This window comes from Furipterus horrens, unplaced genomic scaffold (genome assembly GCF_987537825.1).
Source record: "Furipterus horrens unplaced genomic scaffold, mFurHor1.1.pri manual_scaffold_17, whole genome shotgun sequence".
In the NCBI taxonomy this organism is placed as follows: domain Eukaryota; kingdom Metazoa; phylum Chordata; class Mammalia; order Chiroptera; family Furipteridae; genus Furipterus; species Furipterus horrens.
In genome coordinates, this window is record NW_028327187.1 from 49,752,898 (window position 1) to 49,770,811 (window position 17,914).

Here is a 17,914-nt window from a genome sequence, read left to right on the forward strand (position 1 = left end):
CCCAACATTTGGTTCTGAAAATGGGGAAGCTTGGGACTAACTATGGCATTTGCTAAGACATGATGAACCTGAGGAAGTAAGTTGGTTTTATTGTTCAGGATGTGATCAGGGGCAGATTTAGCTTTGAGGGTCAGGACTGTGGAGGTAATTGTGGAACCAAATGGCCCAACGTTTGGGAGGAGCCTATTCGACTTAGACAGAACACATTTTATAGTCATTGATGCTTTTCGACAGATGACTCTGTTTAATGTTTCAGCATATCCAGATTGTTTTCTTGCTGATTAGGCTCCCATGTAAAAGTGATACCCTTTGACAGTGCCACTAGTAGATTATAAGACTAAGACTTGCCTTATAGACAGACTAGGGTATATTAAACTTTCTGCAGTTGTGAGGAGCATAGTGTGGACCATGTATTATAATGGTGTGGGAGAAGGGTAGTTTTTTAGCTCCTGTGTTGAGAGTCACTGCATTAGAGGATAGTAGTTTTAAATGAAGCCACGTTTCTAACAAGGGACCAGATAACGAGGTTAAATGAAATCTGCAGACAATCTGAAGCTTCATTTTAGCCATTATTTATAATCTCTTCTCCTACCAAACCTTTTATTGTGTAGCAAAATTGATTAATTTGCATGTATCTCTGCTCTCTACCCATATGCTCTGTGATACAGGAATGAACAAATAGAGAAATGGACAAGAGAGGAAAGGGGATGGGGCTGATGCCAGGCAGCGATGGGGATGCATAATGCCCCAACTGAATAATCAACCCCAGAATAATCAACATATATTTTAGGGTCCTAACATTAATCTTGTTATTTAATCATTCTGGGCAATGTTAAAAACAAAAGTCTTATAATAGCATTAATAAAAAATCATTTTCTCTGGAATGGTTTGGAATAAATATGGCTTTCTTTGTACCATGAAATATGAATCTATTGAACTGGTCTTAATGTTTCCTCAGCACACACAGATACAGCTCTGTTTAATTCCATATCCTCTTATCTATAAGTCCAACATTTAATTTACTGCCATTCTAGTTGATTTATAGCTTTGCTTAGCAAAAGTACAGCCTTGATTAAAAGGATATTATCACAACTGATGGACCTTGAAAACATTTTTTTCTCAGACCTTCTAATAATTTTGAAAATGACCACAAGCTCTGATAAGACTAGATTTGCAAGTCTCCGGTTTTTGCCCACCTTGCTGTCCTTTGGGCAGTGGTAGTTAGGGGTATGTTTGGTGACATGGTTTTCCCATATGCTACCTCCTTATCCATCCCGAGAAATGGAAAGTTACTGTGAAAGAGTTTTAGAGCAAGTTTGCTTCAGGGAATCCCAATTCCCTAGTTAGCTGATCTCTTATCCAGCTGATAATTACAACTACAGCCTTTGTCTCTTGGGATGCTGCTGGGCTGAAGGATCTTCCAATCTGTCTAAGGGAAGATTCAATTATTACACATAAGGGTTATATTTTGGAGTTGCAGCTGTGACAGACAGATGCCTCCCTCAAAAAATACAGAATTCATTTTGATGCTTATTTCAGTGGAGATGACTTAATTTGCAAAGCCAGTGATTTCCACAGGTTGGCCAGATTCAGTCATTCTATATAGCAGGCCATTTTCCACTCTCCTGTTTTGATTGCGCAGTATGACTATTTGGTGGCGTCTGTGTTCTCAGAGTAAGGAAAATGCTGTTGCTCAACAGGTAACAAAAAGCTATTATGCTTTGATTTGGTTTAGAGCATTATTACCATTGTCCTGATTCCACTAGTTGAAAAAAATGACTCACTCTGGTTTGGGCTTTCTATCTTTGCAGAATGTATTTTTCACCTGTGAAATAAGTTATTTCTCACAAAGGATTCACTTTAAAATCACCTTACTTCCAGTTCAATTTACAGAAGCTTTCAATTGTTCAGAATCATAGGAACACAGAAAAGAATTTAAAGTTGTAAATTTGTCACTAATTCAAAATGGGAGAATGCTGATTTTTTTTTATATCAAATTCGATATTGGGGGCCTTCTCAAAATACAGTAGTGACTCTATTTGTGAATAAATCAGTTTCTGTTTTGGTCAACATGTCTTTGCAGTTTGGGCTTATTGAGATATTATTCACATACCATACAGTTGGTCTTAAACTCTTAATTGTTAAATGATTAGGCTTTAAAATCTGAAATTTTTTTTGAAGACAGGATTTATGTTTTTAAATCACCTTCAATTTGCATATATCACTTTTTTTCAATACACAGCCACAGTTTCTCAGAGCTCAACTGATTATTAGAGGTTATCTAGTTAACCTAGAATTAAAATCACTGGGGAGTTTTCTTTTTTCAAACTATAGTTGCTGAAACATGAAACCTCCTAAAATTCCAATAAACTTTGTGGCCCCCTTCCCCATTCCCACCCTATACCAGTTAAACTCCGCTGACTCAGTCTAACATTCTCACCCTAATGAAAGGGAAACATTCTTTCTCTCATAATTTTTATTAGAAACTTCAATAAGCACCAAAATTCTTCTTCAATTTTAACATGACAGATTTTAATACATTGAGTTGGAGATGCAAAATGCACTTCAGTGAATGATGGGAACATAAATTATTTATGCTGTATATGTTTAATTATGAAGGATGTGATATTATTAAAGGAAATATCTCAAAGGCACTGACCAGAAAGTCAGTATACAGAAACTACTGCAAATTTGTTACTGTATTAGTACTGTGTCAAGCACTGGGGAGATTAGTAGATGTCTTTTATCCTGGAAATGACTGATAGCTAAGCACTCATATTTCTTCTCAGCTGTCCACAGCCATTCCCAACATGGCATAGGAGGCCTGACTGTGTTAGTTTTTAAACAGCTGCCCTGATTGCATTTTCAGCAAAAAGAGATTGGTAAGAATACTGATATTAAATAGATAGAAGAAATAGCCACTGAGATAGGCTTGAGTAAAAAAACATAAATTGCTCAGATCTGACAGACTCTAATGGATGGGTAGATTAAGACCTGGGGGAGAAATGAAATGGATTTTCCAGAGGACTTTTTACTCCCTGGAAAATTGGACATTTTCAGCCTAAGGGCAGAAGAAGCAAAAGAAGTTTTTATGGACCTCCTTTCCTCTTCTAGACTTTCACATCCATGTAGACAGAAAGTGCAAAGGTCTATGACTTCAGTCATCTACTCTGAAAAAAAGCTTCTCGCCTGAGCCAAAAGGTTTACCTGGCCTTACATCTTCCCTCTAGTACCTTGGACAACCTTATACTCCACTTGGGAACGATTGATCTAAAGCAGCCATAGATTTGGGAGAACAGAATGGAATTGTTAAGCTTTTGAAGTTTCATTTTTATTATCAATCTTTACAAACATTGTGCTTTTTATGATTGTTAGCTCTATATACGCTATTCTATGTAAGATATATGGACAAAGGATGGATTCCTTTTGGTTGTATACTAATCAAAGAAAAAGTACATTACTTTTTAAAAACATGAGCAAGTAATTACCCACACTGACTTAGAAGACAGTCTTTCTTAGGGCATAACCAAAAGTTTGTCTGTTTCACATAACAAAGTTACATAAGAAACTGCAAAAATGCCCTGCTCTAAGTAATAGAAACCTTTATTGCACTTAAGTCTAGCAGTAGCGTCTGAAGGCAGTGATGCAGATAGACAGTGAGGGTTTGTCACTGGCCTACTTTAAGCCATTCTATACTTTTTTAAAGAAAAACTATATGTAATGAGTGATGATGTGGGATCTAGTTGTTGTTTTTTTCAGTCTGATCTGTGTTGCTTACCAACATATAATTTAAGGTTATATATGTCTTATTCTACACATAACCCCGGAATGGTTGTTCTGGTTCCAAACAGAATAGCATAGCCTGGGACCTGTTGGGCATATACAAGTCAAAGTTTTCAGTCTGTGTGGGTATCATTATGGCTTTCAAACCCAAAGTCAGTACTTGAATTATAACAGTCTAGTCTCTTTAAAAGACTAGACAGTTTGGGAAGGGTGTCAGTAGCCCCAGAGGTTTCAGAACTTAATTTGAATTGGTGATTGTACCTGAAAACAGGATAGTTGTTTGCTGTTTTCCTTAAAGTCAGTTCCCGTGGTCAAGTTCCTTACTGTCATGAGCCACAATTTGCAATTGGGGGCAGGATTCTTGCCATCAACTGTCTTATTCTACACACAGCACCAGAATGGTTGTTCTGGTTCCAAACAGAATAATGTAGCCCAGTGCATGTTTGGCACATACAAATAAATATGTTCAGTCTCCATGGCCATCATAATGGCTTTTAAACCCAGAGTCAGTACTTTGGAAAGAGTAAATTGATGTGCCTTTCCAAAAACAAGGGGAAAAGGAAGAACTGCATTCTCTTGAAAGTTAAATTATAACTTTTTCTTTCTGTTTCTATGAAGAAGACTGTACTAATAAAACTGCCAATTTCTTTCAGGTGGGTGTACATGGCATTAGAATAGAATTCATCAATGAAAAAGGATCAAAACGCACCGCCACCTACCTACCGGAGGTTGCAAAGGAGCAAGGTCATTGTTGTACTTTATTTTGTATGATCTGGTGAAGAATTTAAACAAATATACAAATTGAAATGCAATATCTGACCTTGCAGTTATGTCTGATAATTGATCAATGTCAAATTATAAGAAATGACTCTTCCATCACTGCCACTGCAACGTATGTATGAAATCGCTGAATTACACACAAGTTGAATCTCTGCACTAAAGTTTGACAGCAAAAACAGACCAATGTATACTCTCAAAAAAGCAAAGATTTGTAAAAAGCTGAGTGTTATTTTAGGCAATAGTTTGCGACAAATTTGAAGAGCCATTTCCCCACATTCCATTGTGTGCTATATAGCCTTGTATGGTATAAACAAGCCTTCTGTTTGACAGCCAGCTGCACAGTTCATTGTCAGCATCAGACATTTCATTCTTAGGTGGTTGTCATTACTCATTCTGCTACTTTTAAGACTGTAGGTTTCCCATTAAAGTTAGGAACATTGAGAATACATGAAATAGTCTTTTATATATTTCATCTGTACTTCCTAATCAACAAACATTTTTCTGTTTTGCAGATAAAACACAAACCTTTATGAACCATCACTGAAACACAAAATAACTTTTCACTCTGTAGTATTTTGTCCTTTCCAGCCACTACTAAGTTCTAGTTTCATGTTAGTTGAAGTGAATATTTCTTCTTTACTTTATGGAGCTTTTTTCTCATCAGAAAGTACCTGTAATTTGGTTCTCCCATCTTTATCTCGTAAACATGGGAGATACATAACAGCAAACCCCCCAAACAAGAGAGTTAATCTTTAAGGCAGAAGATCTGTTTGGGTTGCTTTAAAAAATGCCTTAATCCTGTAGTTCCATTGACTTCGTAAAGCATACATAAGAGATAGAGGGCCTTGGATATTAGTTTACCATCCCATGTTAGAGCCAATAAAAATGCCCTTGAATATGCCCAAATACACTTGATTGACTACAAAAGACACCTTTAGGAACAGCAATTACCTTGAGTTAGTGTGGGAGTCCTAATTACTACTGAGTTGGCAAAATGACATTAAGACTTTTCCCTCTTTTTTAAAGATGTCACGTTTAGAAGAGAGTACAATGTTTGTGGTGTGTTGCTGAGACATGACTGAGCAGTTACTGCCAGCCAAATGTGGTTGAGAGAAAGAAACCATTGTTGTTAGCCATCATAGATAGCTAGAATGTGAGGTGTGTGATGGTGAACCTGCTTCTGTACAGAATGAAATCTTAGCTCTTCTGTGTGATTTTTAGGACCAAAGGAGTTGATGGCATTTGGTGACAGTGATAGCTGACCTCTCTAGAAAGTCATTTTGTATTTAACCAGAGGTGTTTTTACATGTGCTTGACTGTATTTTATCTGATCTACTCTCCGCAGGATGGGACCATATTCAGACCATAGACTCCTTACTGAGGAAAGGAGGATACAAAGCTCCGATTACTAATGAATTCAGGAAAACCATAAAACTGACCAGGTACAGATGGCATTTTCTAGTGCAAAGATAACCACTACATTTTGATATGTTTATAAGCTTTTGAGGTTGGGTTTTTTTTTTTGTTTGTTTGTTTGTTTTGTTGTTTTTTTTTTTTGTCTAACTATACTTGGTTTTCTTTTCTGAAACAGAGTAAAAATGCATAGCAGGGCCATACTGAGAGTGGGTACAATGGAACAATGCTTGGCAGTAAAGCCTGTATGATGCATGAGCCTATCCTTCCCATCTTTAGCTCTGTGTGATTACTCTGACTTTATACAAGCAAACACTCTAGGCCTTTAAGACTACATTACTGAGGAAAGCTACATGAATTAGCTGTTGGCTAGCTTTTCACATGGCTTAGCAGAACCCCAGGATTCTGATAAGCAGTCCTCAAATTTGAATTTAACCTTAGAATTTTGGCAGTGATAGAAGTTTCCCATGAAAGCTTGCTGAAATATACAATTAGGCTTGACTCACAAATGCTAAATAAACTTCTCCATGGGATAATAGAGATATATATTATAAAAGGAAAATATCAAACATTTTAGGAAAATGGGTTGCAGTTTCCATTTATTTTAATTCCATAAAACCACATTGAGCGCCTGTTGTCTAAAAAATGACTCATCTCAGCTCTGAGGAGTTACAAATTTGAAAATGCCTCCATCTCTACTCTCCCTGAGTTCACAGTCTAATAGAAGGACATGTACAAAAGCAATTTTTAATATAAGATAGAATGTGATGGATGATGTGGGTTCATAAAGTGGGGGAAGAGGAATTCCAGGAGGGTTGGGGGTAACAGAAAATTTCAAAGAGGAGATAGATTTGAACCTAGACTTAAAAAATAGGTGCCATATTTGACAGGCAGAGTATGGGGGAGGAAAAGAATTGCCTAAAAGAAAACTTTGTGAGTCAACACATGTAGGTAGCTTAGAACCAATACTGAGCAAGTTCTGAGGAATGTTCAATAGTGCAATTTGGCGGGTCTTACAGTATACGTATAAGAAGGTAGTCATTAGAGGAGAACATGGCAAAGAAGGTAGGTTGGATCAGATCATAAGGCTCTTGAGTTCCAGACTACAAAGTTTAGACCTGATTCTATAGGCAATTGGTAGCCATTGAAGGTTTTTAAAAACAGGTGGATTTGGAGAGGTATAAGATTAGAATTGGAAGCAGAAAATAAGTTAGAAGACTTTGCTGTTATCTAAGGATCTCTGGCAGCAATCCAAAGTTGGAGAAACGGGAAGCTTAACAAGAGCCATGGCAGTCAGATGGGAGGAAAGGAGAGAACAGATAAGAAAATATTGTGGAAGAAATAAAAGGACTCGGTCATCAGTCAGACATAGGAGAGAAGAACAAATCAAGGCTTTACTCTAGATAAAGGGGACCAGGTGATCCCTTTAACCAAAAGAGGAACCACAGGAGGAGAGTCATACTTATGAATTGATTCTAGACTTCAGGTGTTTTCTAGGATATCCATATATTAATGTCCAGTAGGTTACTGAATGTGCATGTGTAGAGCTCATGGACAGAGGTGATTTGGGATAGTCTGTAGAGAGGATATAGTTGAAGCAATGAGGATAGGGTTCATTGAACAGCGACAGAGCATAGGGCCAAAAGGACTGAAGGTAGAAATGCATGAAAATCCTACAAGGCAGGAGTGGGATGAGTAGCCACAAGGAGCAGTCTGAGAGGCAGGGAGGGAGCCAGGGGTGTGGGGGGTTGCAGAACCCATGGCACAAGAGAGCTTCACAAAGGGAGCACTGAGCAGCATTGTAATTAAGATGACGGCAGGAGGAGTGGCCTTCTGAAAGAGCAGTGTCCTTGAAAGAGTGACAGTGGAAGCCAAGATGCACTGGGCTAAGGAGCAGTGTGAGATGAGAAAATACACATTACTCTTGAGAAGTGTGACAATGGAAAAGCTAGAGATGAAGAAAAAGAGGATTTGGGATACTAGGATTAAGAAAAGGTTTTATCGTTACTGTTTTTACCTAATGGCAAGACCTGAGTAGATGTGTGGAGAGAAAGAAATGGTAAAAGAGGGAGCAATGGAAGATAACAGAAAAAAAAGTGTCAAGTGATTGAGTTGCATACATGATGGTAATAGGGTGGCTTTCTTCTTTTCCTCCCCGCTAGCAAACTGATGATCAGGGGGCAATATGATTTCTAGAACAGTTTAAACAAGGACTAGTAGAGTAAAAAGAGCACTGGACTCAACTTCTGGATTCCTGGGTTCTGATCTCAGCTTTTCTATTCATTAGCTGCGTGACACACGGCAAGCCACTGCTCCTTTCTGGGCCTCTATTTCTTGACTTATAAAATTATCTCCGGGGTCCATCCTAGCTCTGATAGTGTCAGGTCACCTATTTCTTGATGTTAACTTTGTCTCTTCCCTGACTTACTTTCAGGTACCGTAGTGAAAAGATGACCCTGAGCTATGCTGAATACCTTGCTCATCGCCAGCATCATCATTTCCAAAATGGCATTGGACATCCCCTTCCACCATACAACCATTATTCCTGACACTGAGCCGCACAACCAGTCACTGGGCCTCTCTGCAGACCTCTTCCCAGGAGACCCTGCCCCTTCTTGGTCTAGCTATCTCTTTTACTGTACCATTTTATGATGATAGTTTCCGTTGCCGTGGTGAAACTTCGACATAGTCAATTAAGGTCATCATGGTAACGGGTAGGAAGATGGCATTTGTTAAGATCACATTTTATCATTTTAGATCATTGATTTTTTTTTGCAGCATATATCACTTTAGGGGGGTTCTTTTCTTAAAATACTATATAGAAGTTTGCTTTGTTATGTCAATCAGATTTCTTTCTGTCCATCTCGACTTCCTTTCCTGTCTTCTTTCCTTCATTCTTTCTTGCTTCTTTTTGTTCTTTTTTTTTTTTTTTTTTTTTTGACTGTGGATGGAAGAAATTGTGCAGTTTTTAAGGATTTTACTTAGGTTTTTCTTTAGTTTTCCTTAGTAAGATAGATAATTTTTCATAGCTGAGTTTGGGAGTAATTCATATGCAATTCAGGTATTTGTATGTTACTTTTGAATTTGTCTAAAATTAATTTTGCTATGAAAGCTTAGTATGTGGGTCTTCACTCCTTAAGTATATGTTTTTACCATGGTTAAAATATATGAACTTTAGTTCTGGTGTAGAACATTTGAGGGTTGATGATAGGGCTTGTCACAGAGAGTGAGAAATCATTTATGCCATTGTGCTGGCTATCAGGACAGACTGCCTCATCACTTTATAGAACCAACTTACAAACTAAAACACTGTTTTAAGAAAGTACAAGCTACCTTTCAAATATGCTATGGGAATCATTTTGAAAAGCAGCAAATATCAGGAAGAGAGCAGATACAGAATTTAGTGCCTTTGAGTAGAATATAATTAAGTGGAATTAAAGAGGGGTAAGAAAAAAAGGCAATTTAGAGAAATATTCTTGTAAAATCTTATTGTTTCTATATTGTGAAACAACAGATTAGACAAATTCCTTTCGCTTAAGTATTTTTTTAAGCTGAAAAAATTATTTTGAGCAAATAACCAAAAAGAGACATGAGTCTATTGTATATTAATTTAAATTTGTTAGCTTTAGGTTTCAATAAGTCACGGTTGGCCAGAGAGAAGGTTAGCTACCATGTAAAGAAATGGTAAAGATAATCTAGTGAAACAAAAGTTCATATATGCCATGATTTCAGATGTCTGTAATGGGGACAATACTGGAGTTTTAGAAATACTATAAAATAGCTTGAATCTTTCTGCACTACGTACTTTTGATAGAAACACATTTACTACATTGATATTATGTTACACCCATAAAAATGGAGTTGGCATTTAGGTATGACGTAGTTGTTAGAGCCGAGATCATTTGCAGGGCTAGGCTTCCCATGATGCATGCAAAGAGAACTTCCTAATGTCAGTAGGAGGTCCATATGTATATCCCCAGGAAAAATGACAGGACTTTGGAGAAAGATTACCTTCAATTTATGGTAGCAAATGTGTGTGTGTGTGTGTGTGTGTGTGTACACGCGCATTTATATATATATATATATACACACACACACAGATATATACACACACACACACATACACACATATTTTTTTCAAACAGGAAACCAGTATATCAAGAGGTGAATATCACTATGGTGCAGAATATATAGTTGAAAAGTATGAGATGTCACTGAATATCTAATGGCATTTCTTATACATATAGTTGCTGTGACAAGTGACAGACTGCTAGTTCAAAATTCCAAAAACCCTTTTCTAGTTTGTGAGATAATTGGCTAAATTCCTTTTGCTCTCCACTGTGGCAAAACAAACTGCTTTAGTTTTTGATGAGAGTTCTTAGAAGTTTGTTGGTATTCTTCATCCACAGCATCCGTCGTTGAAACAACCATTTTCAGTTGTGATGCCTTAACTAAGAAGCCAATTGTTAGCCTGAAATGCAATCTCGGTAGCCAGTTCCATTGAACCTAGAGATTAGTCAGAAAATGCTAGCTGTTGGATTTTAGAAAGGGATTTGAGTCCTTTCATTTCTACTTGGGAGCATTTTGGAGCAGATTAGTCTTTCAGTATAAAAACAAGTGGCTACCTGATGGAAACTTTTTCTTGCCCTTATAGGGAAACTGAGCACAAGCTGAATGATATTGTCTGCTGCAAAAAAAGTAAAACAAACTGAGAGACAAAATAGACCAATATTGATCCATCTTATCCATCATCTCATCAGTTCAACAGGCTCCTCATCCTGGTTGAGCTCATGGTTAGAAGTTTTTTCTAAAGAAAAGATTTATTACATACATATGTGTGTATACATATACTTACACATACATACATGCATATGTGTGTTTATGTATTTAACGGTGCTAATCAAGCTTGAGCAGGTCACGTGACTGGTCATGCGGACTCTAAAATCATATCAGATTTTTAAAATTTCTTGATATATGCAGATGTTATACAGATTTTCTTACCAGTGTAATAATATTATACTGAAGAAATAACCATCCTGCAGGCTTCAGAGGACGAGGTCAGCAATATTTCCCACCACGGCTTGGGGAAAAAGGATAGTTTTGTCTCCTTTTGTATTCAAATGAATGCACAGTGCATTTTTGTCTCTAAGTAGCTGTTGACTAAAAGATTTTGTAGTGTAAAGGGTGTTCTACAAACTGTAATGGCGTGCTTCAAACAAATGCTAGACCCTTTCACCTTTGTCGTGTATTACAAAATGTTAACTATGTGGTTTGAATTACCTTTGAACATGTTGAAATATGTAGCATGTGTTTTTAACTCCGACAAAGATTCTAATTGCACAGGTTGTGTTCTAGCCAGTTGTGGTTTATTTGTTCAGAAACACAAATGTGAATTGCACTCATCACCAGTATATTGTATAAGTTCAGTGATCTTTAAACAGCTCAGAAGTAATACTTGAACTTCATTTGAGTAGCACAAAGTTTACATAGCCCCCCCCTTTAAATGTTAATTAGTTCCATTTATGTTTTCCACTTTCAAATGCAACTGGGTATTTTTCCTCTTGGAAAATAGTACGCATTTTACTTTGATATGTAGCAAAAGGCTTCCATTTCTGGAAGGGTTTTCTTGTTCTTAAACAAGGTCAGCCAGGTACCAGATTCTAAAAGAACAATTCTGCCCCCCCCCCCATTAAGTGGCCTTCTGACTGCACAAGAACGTGCTACTACTCTTTCCAGTCCCCTTTACCGTGAGAGGTCAATGTCATTGATGGAGAAAGTGCAAGGCTTGCTCTTTTCCCCCCACCCCACTTGAAGCAGTTATAAGATTTTCAGTCCCATGCATACAGTCCCAATGCCCAGCACACTGGGAGTTTGTATACTGGCCTCTTTTTATGTCTTCAAATGTGCAAGAAATTTGAAACTGTCACCTGGAATAGGTTCCATCTCTTATGTGTGTTAGATCAAACCAAAGAAGCCCCCAGCCATGCCCAAATGCTGCTCCAAGAGCCTGCCTTCCAGTCCTTACAAAAACCTTGCAGGATTAAATGTGTTAACTTTTTTATTTTTGTACAGTTTCTAAGTGATTTTTGCTAGTGATGTTAAATTGAATTAAGTTTATTTGGGGGTAGGAGCACCTCCTCCATTTAAATAAACTGGTGACTTTCCTTTTATTTTTTAAAAGCGGAAACCCATTGTGTGCCTCTCGATTTAAGGGTTTCTGATTACATTATTCTTAAGACCAGCATTTATCCTTTATATACAAAGATATGTTTTCCTTGTTTTTTTATTACTGTTTCAGAAGAAAATAAACCTTTTATTTTGCTCTAGGCCCAGTAACTGCGCTGGTACATAGACACACTGAGAAAACACTTTTGTAACCACCTCTGACTGTTTTTGTATATCAAAGTTGATTACTTTTGAAATATTTGGATCTAGTTTCTAAGTTATTTTAGTGTTGTATATGTTCCCCCAAATCACTTTGAATCGGTCACCAGCATAATGAATTTTTGGTGATGCCATAATGAGACTTGTAATGAGCAAAAGCTACCTGGAGTAGCTTTTCCTTCTTTCTTAGGAACCTGTTTTTTGATTCCAGTACGACATCACAGATTACCTGAAACCCCTTCAAGTCTAACTAGATCCTTCTTCCACATTAATTGCTTAATAGTTTGATGAAACTATTGGAAGTGGGCATTTTATATGACATGTATGGCTTTAAACTATTAAAAATGAGCAAAAGGAAAAATGAGAAGGTTTATGTGGGTCTGGTAGGTATGGCTGTGGAAAGATATTGTAGTAGTTTTGACACTATTGTTATTACCTTTAAAATCATTTACCCAATAAAATGTTAAAACTGAGTTACCATTTCTTGTTTCTTTCTTAACCTGCCTTATCATTGGCTGTTGGTCTTGTGGGTACTTCTTATTAAAACATTCCCAGATGAAGACTTTGAAATAATATACTTAGGAACTGGCATCAATTTCTTTCCACTGGCACCTGGAACACCTCCCCTGCCTGCAGCTGCTCCCTACCATGTGGTTTGCCACATCATCATCTTGCCTGGCCCTGAGCCCAGGCTTGGTGAGGCAGTCTAACCTTTGTTGGACACTGCCCTGGTCATGAATCTGAGACAAGCATCACACTTGAATTTCTGGAGCCACTTAGCTATGCTTAAGCCCACTCCAAATTTCTTCAGTGTGTTATGGGGTGTTTCCTCTTTGTAAGCCGGTTCATGGCAGTACCTGTACCATCCAGTGAAACCATCTCATGAGGTGGGAAGCTTTTCTTTTGCCATCAAGTCCATGACATTTTCTCAGTACAGGAGAGAATCTGAAAATGCTGGTACACATTCATATACACACCAGACATACCGCACATAAACTTACTACCTGTTACTTTTCCAGCTTCAGGGTGGGGTAAGATGAACTCTGTTCCCAGTGTAAGCCTGAGGAGAATGTCTAAGTATATGTGGCAGGGCAACTGGTGCTCCTGACTTTCCAGGGCCAGAGAAGAGCCAGCAGCAAGAAAGGAGTCTCTTGCTGGGATGCCTCTGTCATCTGTTGCCTTATCCTCCTCTATGGAAAGGCTACCAAGGACATTGTTGAAGTAGTTTGGCTTTTTCTAAACCATTTGCCTCTCAGTTTCATCATGCATATTTCATGATTAATTGCTAGTGAATATATGCAGGGCAATTTTCTCTTTACATTGCCCCAAAGCTCCATTTCCATGTGAATTTGATGACACATGTGAATTTGATGACACATGCTTATGTCAATCATAGTGACAAAAAGCAGCCATCTCAGAGCCTGGAGTATGATTGTGGTTTGAATAGTGCTCCATTAAGGCAGCCATCTGCTCAATGTTTACCCAGTTTCATCCTTCATGTTAAATGGTACACAGGATTTTTTAAATGATTCAGACAATATTAATAGGTTCAAGTACAATGAAATTATTTTACGAGCCCACGGCTTTCATTTTTATAGCATTAGTGGTGAACTCAAAGGTCTGGACAGATTTCAACTTCAGTGATCACACTGTACCTACCTAAATTCTTCCCAGAGTTTCTGCATTTCCTCTTTAGATTCCATGCCCTACCAGGCACCTTTTAAATAGCTTACTGCTTCAGAGGGCAAGCATGGCTGTGTGGGATCAGATGGTTGTTCTGTGCTGACGGAAAATACTACCTTTTCAGTGTGAGCTGGGGAAAGTCTACTGTGAGGAAATCACATCTGGATTCAGAGCTGCCAGTCAGGAGAGTCAGTGAATGCCCATTCAGATAATGGCTTCTCCCACTCTGCACAGCTCCAACTGCATGATCTGAGACAAGTGTGGATTTGGGCTAAGCTCTGATGGCTTTTCAACTGCAGGAGGAATAGTTTAGCAGGAGGACACAAGTGAAGCAGGCCTGGGTCATACTACTTTAGCCACTACATTAAAAAGCCTTTCGTGATCCTATAGGCCATGGTACAATCTCCTGTTCCAAACCCCAAGCTTACTGAAAGAAAGTTTTTGAAGAATCAGAGGAAACTGCCTTAAGTCATAAGCACTGTTCTGAAGCCATCAGATTTCCTCATGCCAAGAACTTGGTTACAACTGTGTTTAAAAATGACTCAATATATTATGTTCAGAGTGTATACTGACTATGTATCTCAAATTGTTTAAGTGGGCTGACCCAGAGGGCTGGTGGGGGGCATGTACTTTATATAAACAAACACCGACCCGCACTTGCTGATTTCCATCACGACAGATGATCCCCATTAGTTCGAGAGAGGTTAGATGTGTGATGCACTAAGTCTGGAGCACATGCTGGGCGGCTGGGCAGCGGCTGTATTATGTGCCTCTGTGCTCACTGCTAGCCCTGGTGTCCTTGAGCGGATGCTCCCATTCTAAAAGGACACAGGCAAGTCACAGGCACTAGTAATTTGTTCAGCCTTTAGTCTCCCTCCATGGTGAAAGAACCTCTTTGCTTTTTACTCAAAATCTTAGCTGGCCCCTCAATGTTAAAAATACTAGATTAAGAGCCGTATCTCATTGTTATAAAGTGCAAACGTATAACAGTTATTAAGTTCATGAGAATGATGAGGCTATTTTTTAAAATATGTTTTATTGATTATGCTGTTACGGTTGTCCCAATTTCTTTTCCCTCTGCTCCCCTCCACCCAGTGACCTCCCCTCCCTCCAGTTGTCCCCCCTGACTTAGTCCATGCCCATTGGTTGTACATATAGTTCTTCTCAACAACTTCCTGTCTATTCCACTCCCTCCTACTATGCTTAATTCCTGCATCATCTCCCTCCCTTTCCCCCCTTCCCTCTTCCCGCTGACCTCCTCCCTATATGTTCTCCATACCTATAATTCTTTTCCCATTCTCATTGCCTACTTAGTTTGCCTTTGTTTCAATTCCCTACCTTCTGTTGTTGGTTGTGATACAGTTTTCATTTTAATGCTCATAGTTTTGGTCCTCCTTCTTCTAAACAAGTCCCTTTAACATCTCATATAACAGTGGTTTGGATCTAATGAACTCCTTCAGTTTTACTTTGTCCTGGAAGCACTTTCTCTGCCCTTCTATTCTGAATGACAGCTTTGCTGGATAGAGTCATAGTGGTTGTAGGTTTTTGCTTTTCATTATTTTGAATATTTCTTGCCAGTCCCTTCTTGCCTGCAGAGTCTCCTTTGAGAAATCAGCTGATAGTCTAATTGGGACCACTTTGTACATAATTCTCTTCTTCTCTCTTGCTGCTTTAAAGATTTTCTCTTTGTCTTTTTGACATTTTGACTATAATGTGTCTTGGTGTGGTTCTCCCTGGGTCCAGTTGTTTTGGAACTCTCTGTGCTTCCTTGAGCTGTAAGTCTATTTCCTTCCCCAAGTTAGGGAAGTTCTAGTTCATTATTTTTTCACATAATTTTTCAATTTCTAGTTCTTCTTCACCTTCCAGCAACCGTATAATTCAGATGCTCGGTCTCTTATAGTTGTCCCAGAGGTTTCTGAGCCTCTCATCATATTCCTCACTCTTCGTTTCCTCTTTCTGCACTGGTTGACTGTTTGTTCATTTCCTATGTTCCGATTTGTTGATTTGATCCCTTGTTTTCCTTCTCTCACCACTTGTTTCATATGTGTTTTCATTCATTTCAGCAGGACTAGCCTTCATTCCTTCCCCATCTTGATTAAGTCCCGCTGTTATTTCTGTAAGCTGTCTTATAACTATAGTTCTGAACTGAGTCTCAGAAAGGTTATCTATCTGTTCGTCCATTAATTCATGTATTTGCTTTCTGATCAGCTGTGTGATTGGGATCTCTATCATTATCCCTTCCATCCTGGCAGGTTTTTGCTTCCTGGGCGGAGCGTCACACCTCCTATGCTATAGGGGGCGGAGCCCCGTGCACCCGTCACTACCAAGTGACCCTTCTTACCACACTGTGGCGTTTTGTGTGGGGGCGGGAGTCCAAGATGGGTTTCTGCCGTTCTCTCTCCGCTGAGAAACCGGGAGCCGCCTCCTCCTCCGTCCCCACGCCCTCTGGGCCTCACAGTCCAAGGCAATGGGGGTCTGCCTTCCCCAGCGTTGGAATCGCGAGCCAACAGGTTTGGTCTGCAGCTAGGGGAGCTCCCAGGCGCTTTTCGCCTCCCCTTAAATATGGGCATCTGTGCTTACCGCGTCCCACCACCTGTCACTGCAGCTGCTACCACCAGCACAGCTTGACCGCTCCACCCTGGCTTCGCCCCTCCTACCTATGCGGACGAGCACCACTTGTTTATAACTTCATACGTTGGACTTCCATGTAGCTTTATTTTCTGGAACTTCCGGTTATTTCTGGTTTTGCGGTAGTTGTAGTCCTTCTTAGTTGTGGAGGGAGACGGATCATGTCAGTCTAGGCCTCCATCTTGGCCAGAAGTCCGAGGCTATTTTGATGACTATAAAAATCTGTAATTGGGGTGGTAGGTAACAATTGCATTTATAGCTCCCTTTATTTTTGTTTTCTGTTTTGGCTGTACAACAGCAAGAAGATCCTAATTTGCACAAAGAAGAGGTGATATATTACTTGTATAGTTTTAAGAGAGTGGACACATATGTATAGGCCTAAATTGTAAAATTCTGGTGCACTCACAACCTCCTGAGCAAGACCTGAGAAGGCCTAGAAGTTCAGCGAGAGAAGCACCACTCCTGAGGTTTGAACAGAAACATGTCAACTTGATGGCTCCCACTAGCCCATTGGTGGCCTTCAATTGCCATCCTGAAAGTAATGCATGAGGTGTTTCTTTTAGGGTTCTTTTGGTTTTTATTAGTTTGTAAATATTATACATTCAAACCACTTGCAATTTTTGAATCAAGTATTTGTGGAAACTTGGGTTGATTTCAACAGAATGCTAGGTCCCACAGGACAATCTGAAAACCACTGCGAGAGCCCCAACATGCCCAGTTGTTTTGAGAGCCTTTCATCTCCTTTTCCATTTTGGCCTTTTCCTCCCAAATGTCAGGCTCAATGTGATCCATCAAATTTTACCGAGTGGCTGTACCCCCAGAGGCATGGCACCGTGCTTCGTTTCAGAATGACTATGGTATCATTTTGTAATACAGATGAACAGTCTATTCTGAGCTAAGCATTGTGAGGGGCACACATGTTTGGTCTAGTTGGGAGTCATTCACTCTAGGGCCCAGACAACATCGGCAGGCTCTACAGGGTTTCCCTAAATGGCTTCCACTTCAGAGTGGCATTAGAGTAGAGTTGTGGCTGCCCCTGTTGGGAAATGGCATTTCCTTGGTCCTCCAACATGTCAACAGCAAAAAGCACCCCACACTGGGAATGGTCATGATTTGGTGAGCAAAGGAAGAGATTGTTTCTGTTCCCACAATGTGGCTGTCTTGCTCCTTACCTAGCAGGAATGTGTAAGATGGTTGAGAGAAATTATGTGATTGTATAAGAAACATATTTATATACATGTAG

At 39.1% G+C, this 17,914-nt stretch overlaps 2 protein-coding genes across 4 annotated transcripts in view; one reads left to right on the top strand and one right to left on the bottom strand.

Annotated features, from left to right (window-relative positions):
- Window positions 1-8,834, top strand: part of AMMECR1 (AMMECR nuclear protein 1) — a 133,151-nt gene extending 124,317 nt beyond the window's left edge. The window contains exons 4-6 of the mRNA XM_090265423.1: window positions 4,437-4,527; window positions 5,909-6,005; window positions 8,411-8,834. Of these exons, the coding sequence (XP_090121549.1) occupies window positions 4,437-4,527; window positions 5,909-6,005; window positions 8,411-8,525 (303 nt within the window). The 3' untranslated portion in view covers window positions 8,526-8,834. The remainder of the gene's footprint in view (window positions 1-4,436; window positions 4,528-5,908; window positions 6,006-8,410) is intronic.
- TMEM164 (transmembrane protein 164) overlaps window positions 1-17,914 on the bottom strand; it is a 272,899-nt gene that overhangs the window by 8,373 nt on the left and 246,612 nt on the right. The gene's annotated exons all lie outside the window — the stretch shown is intronic.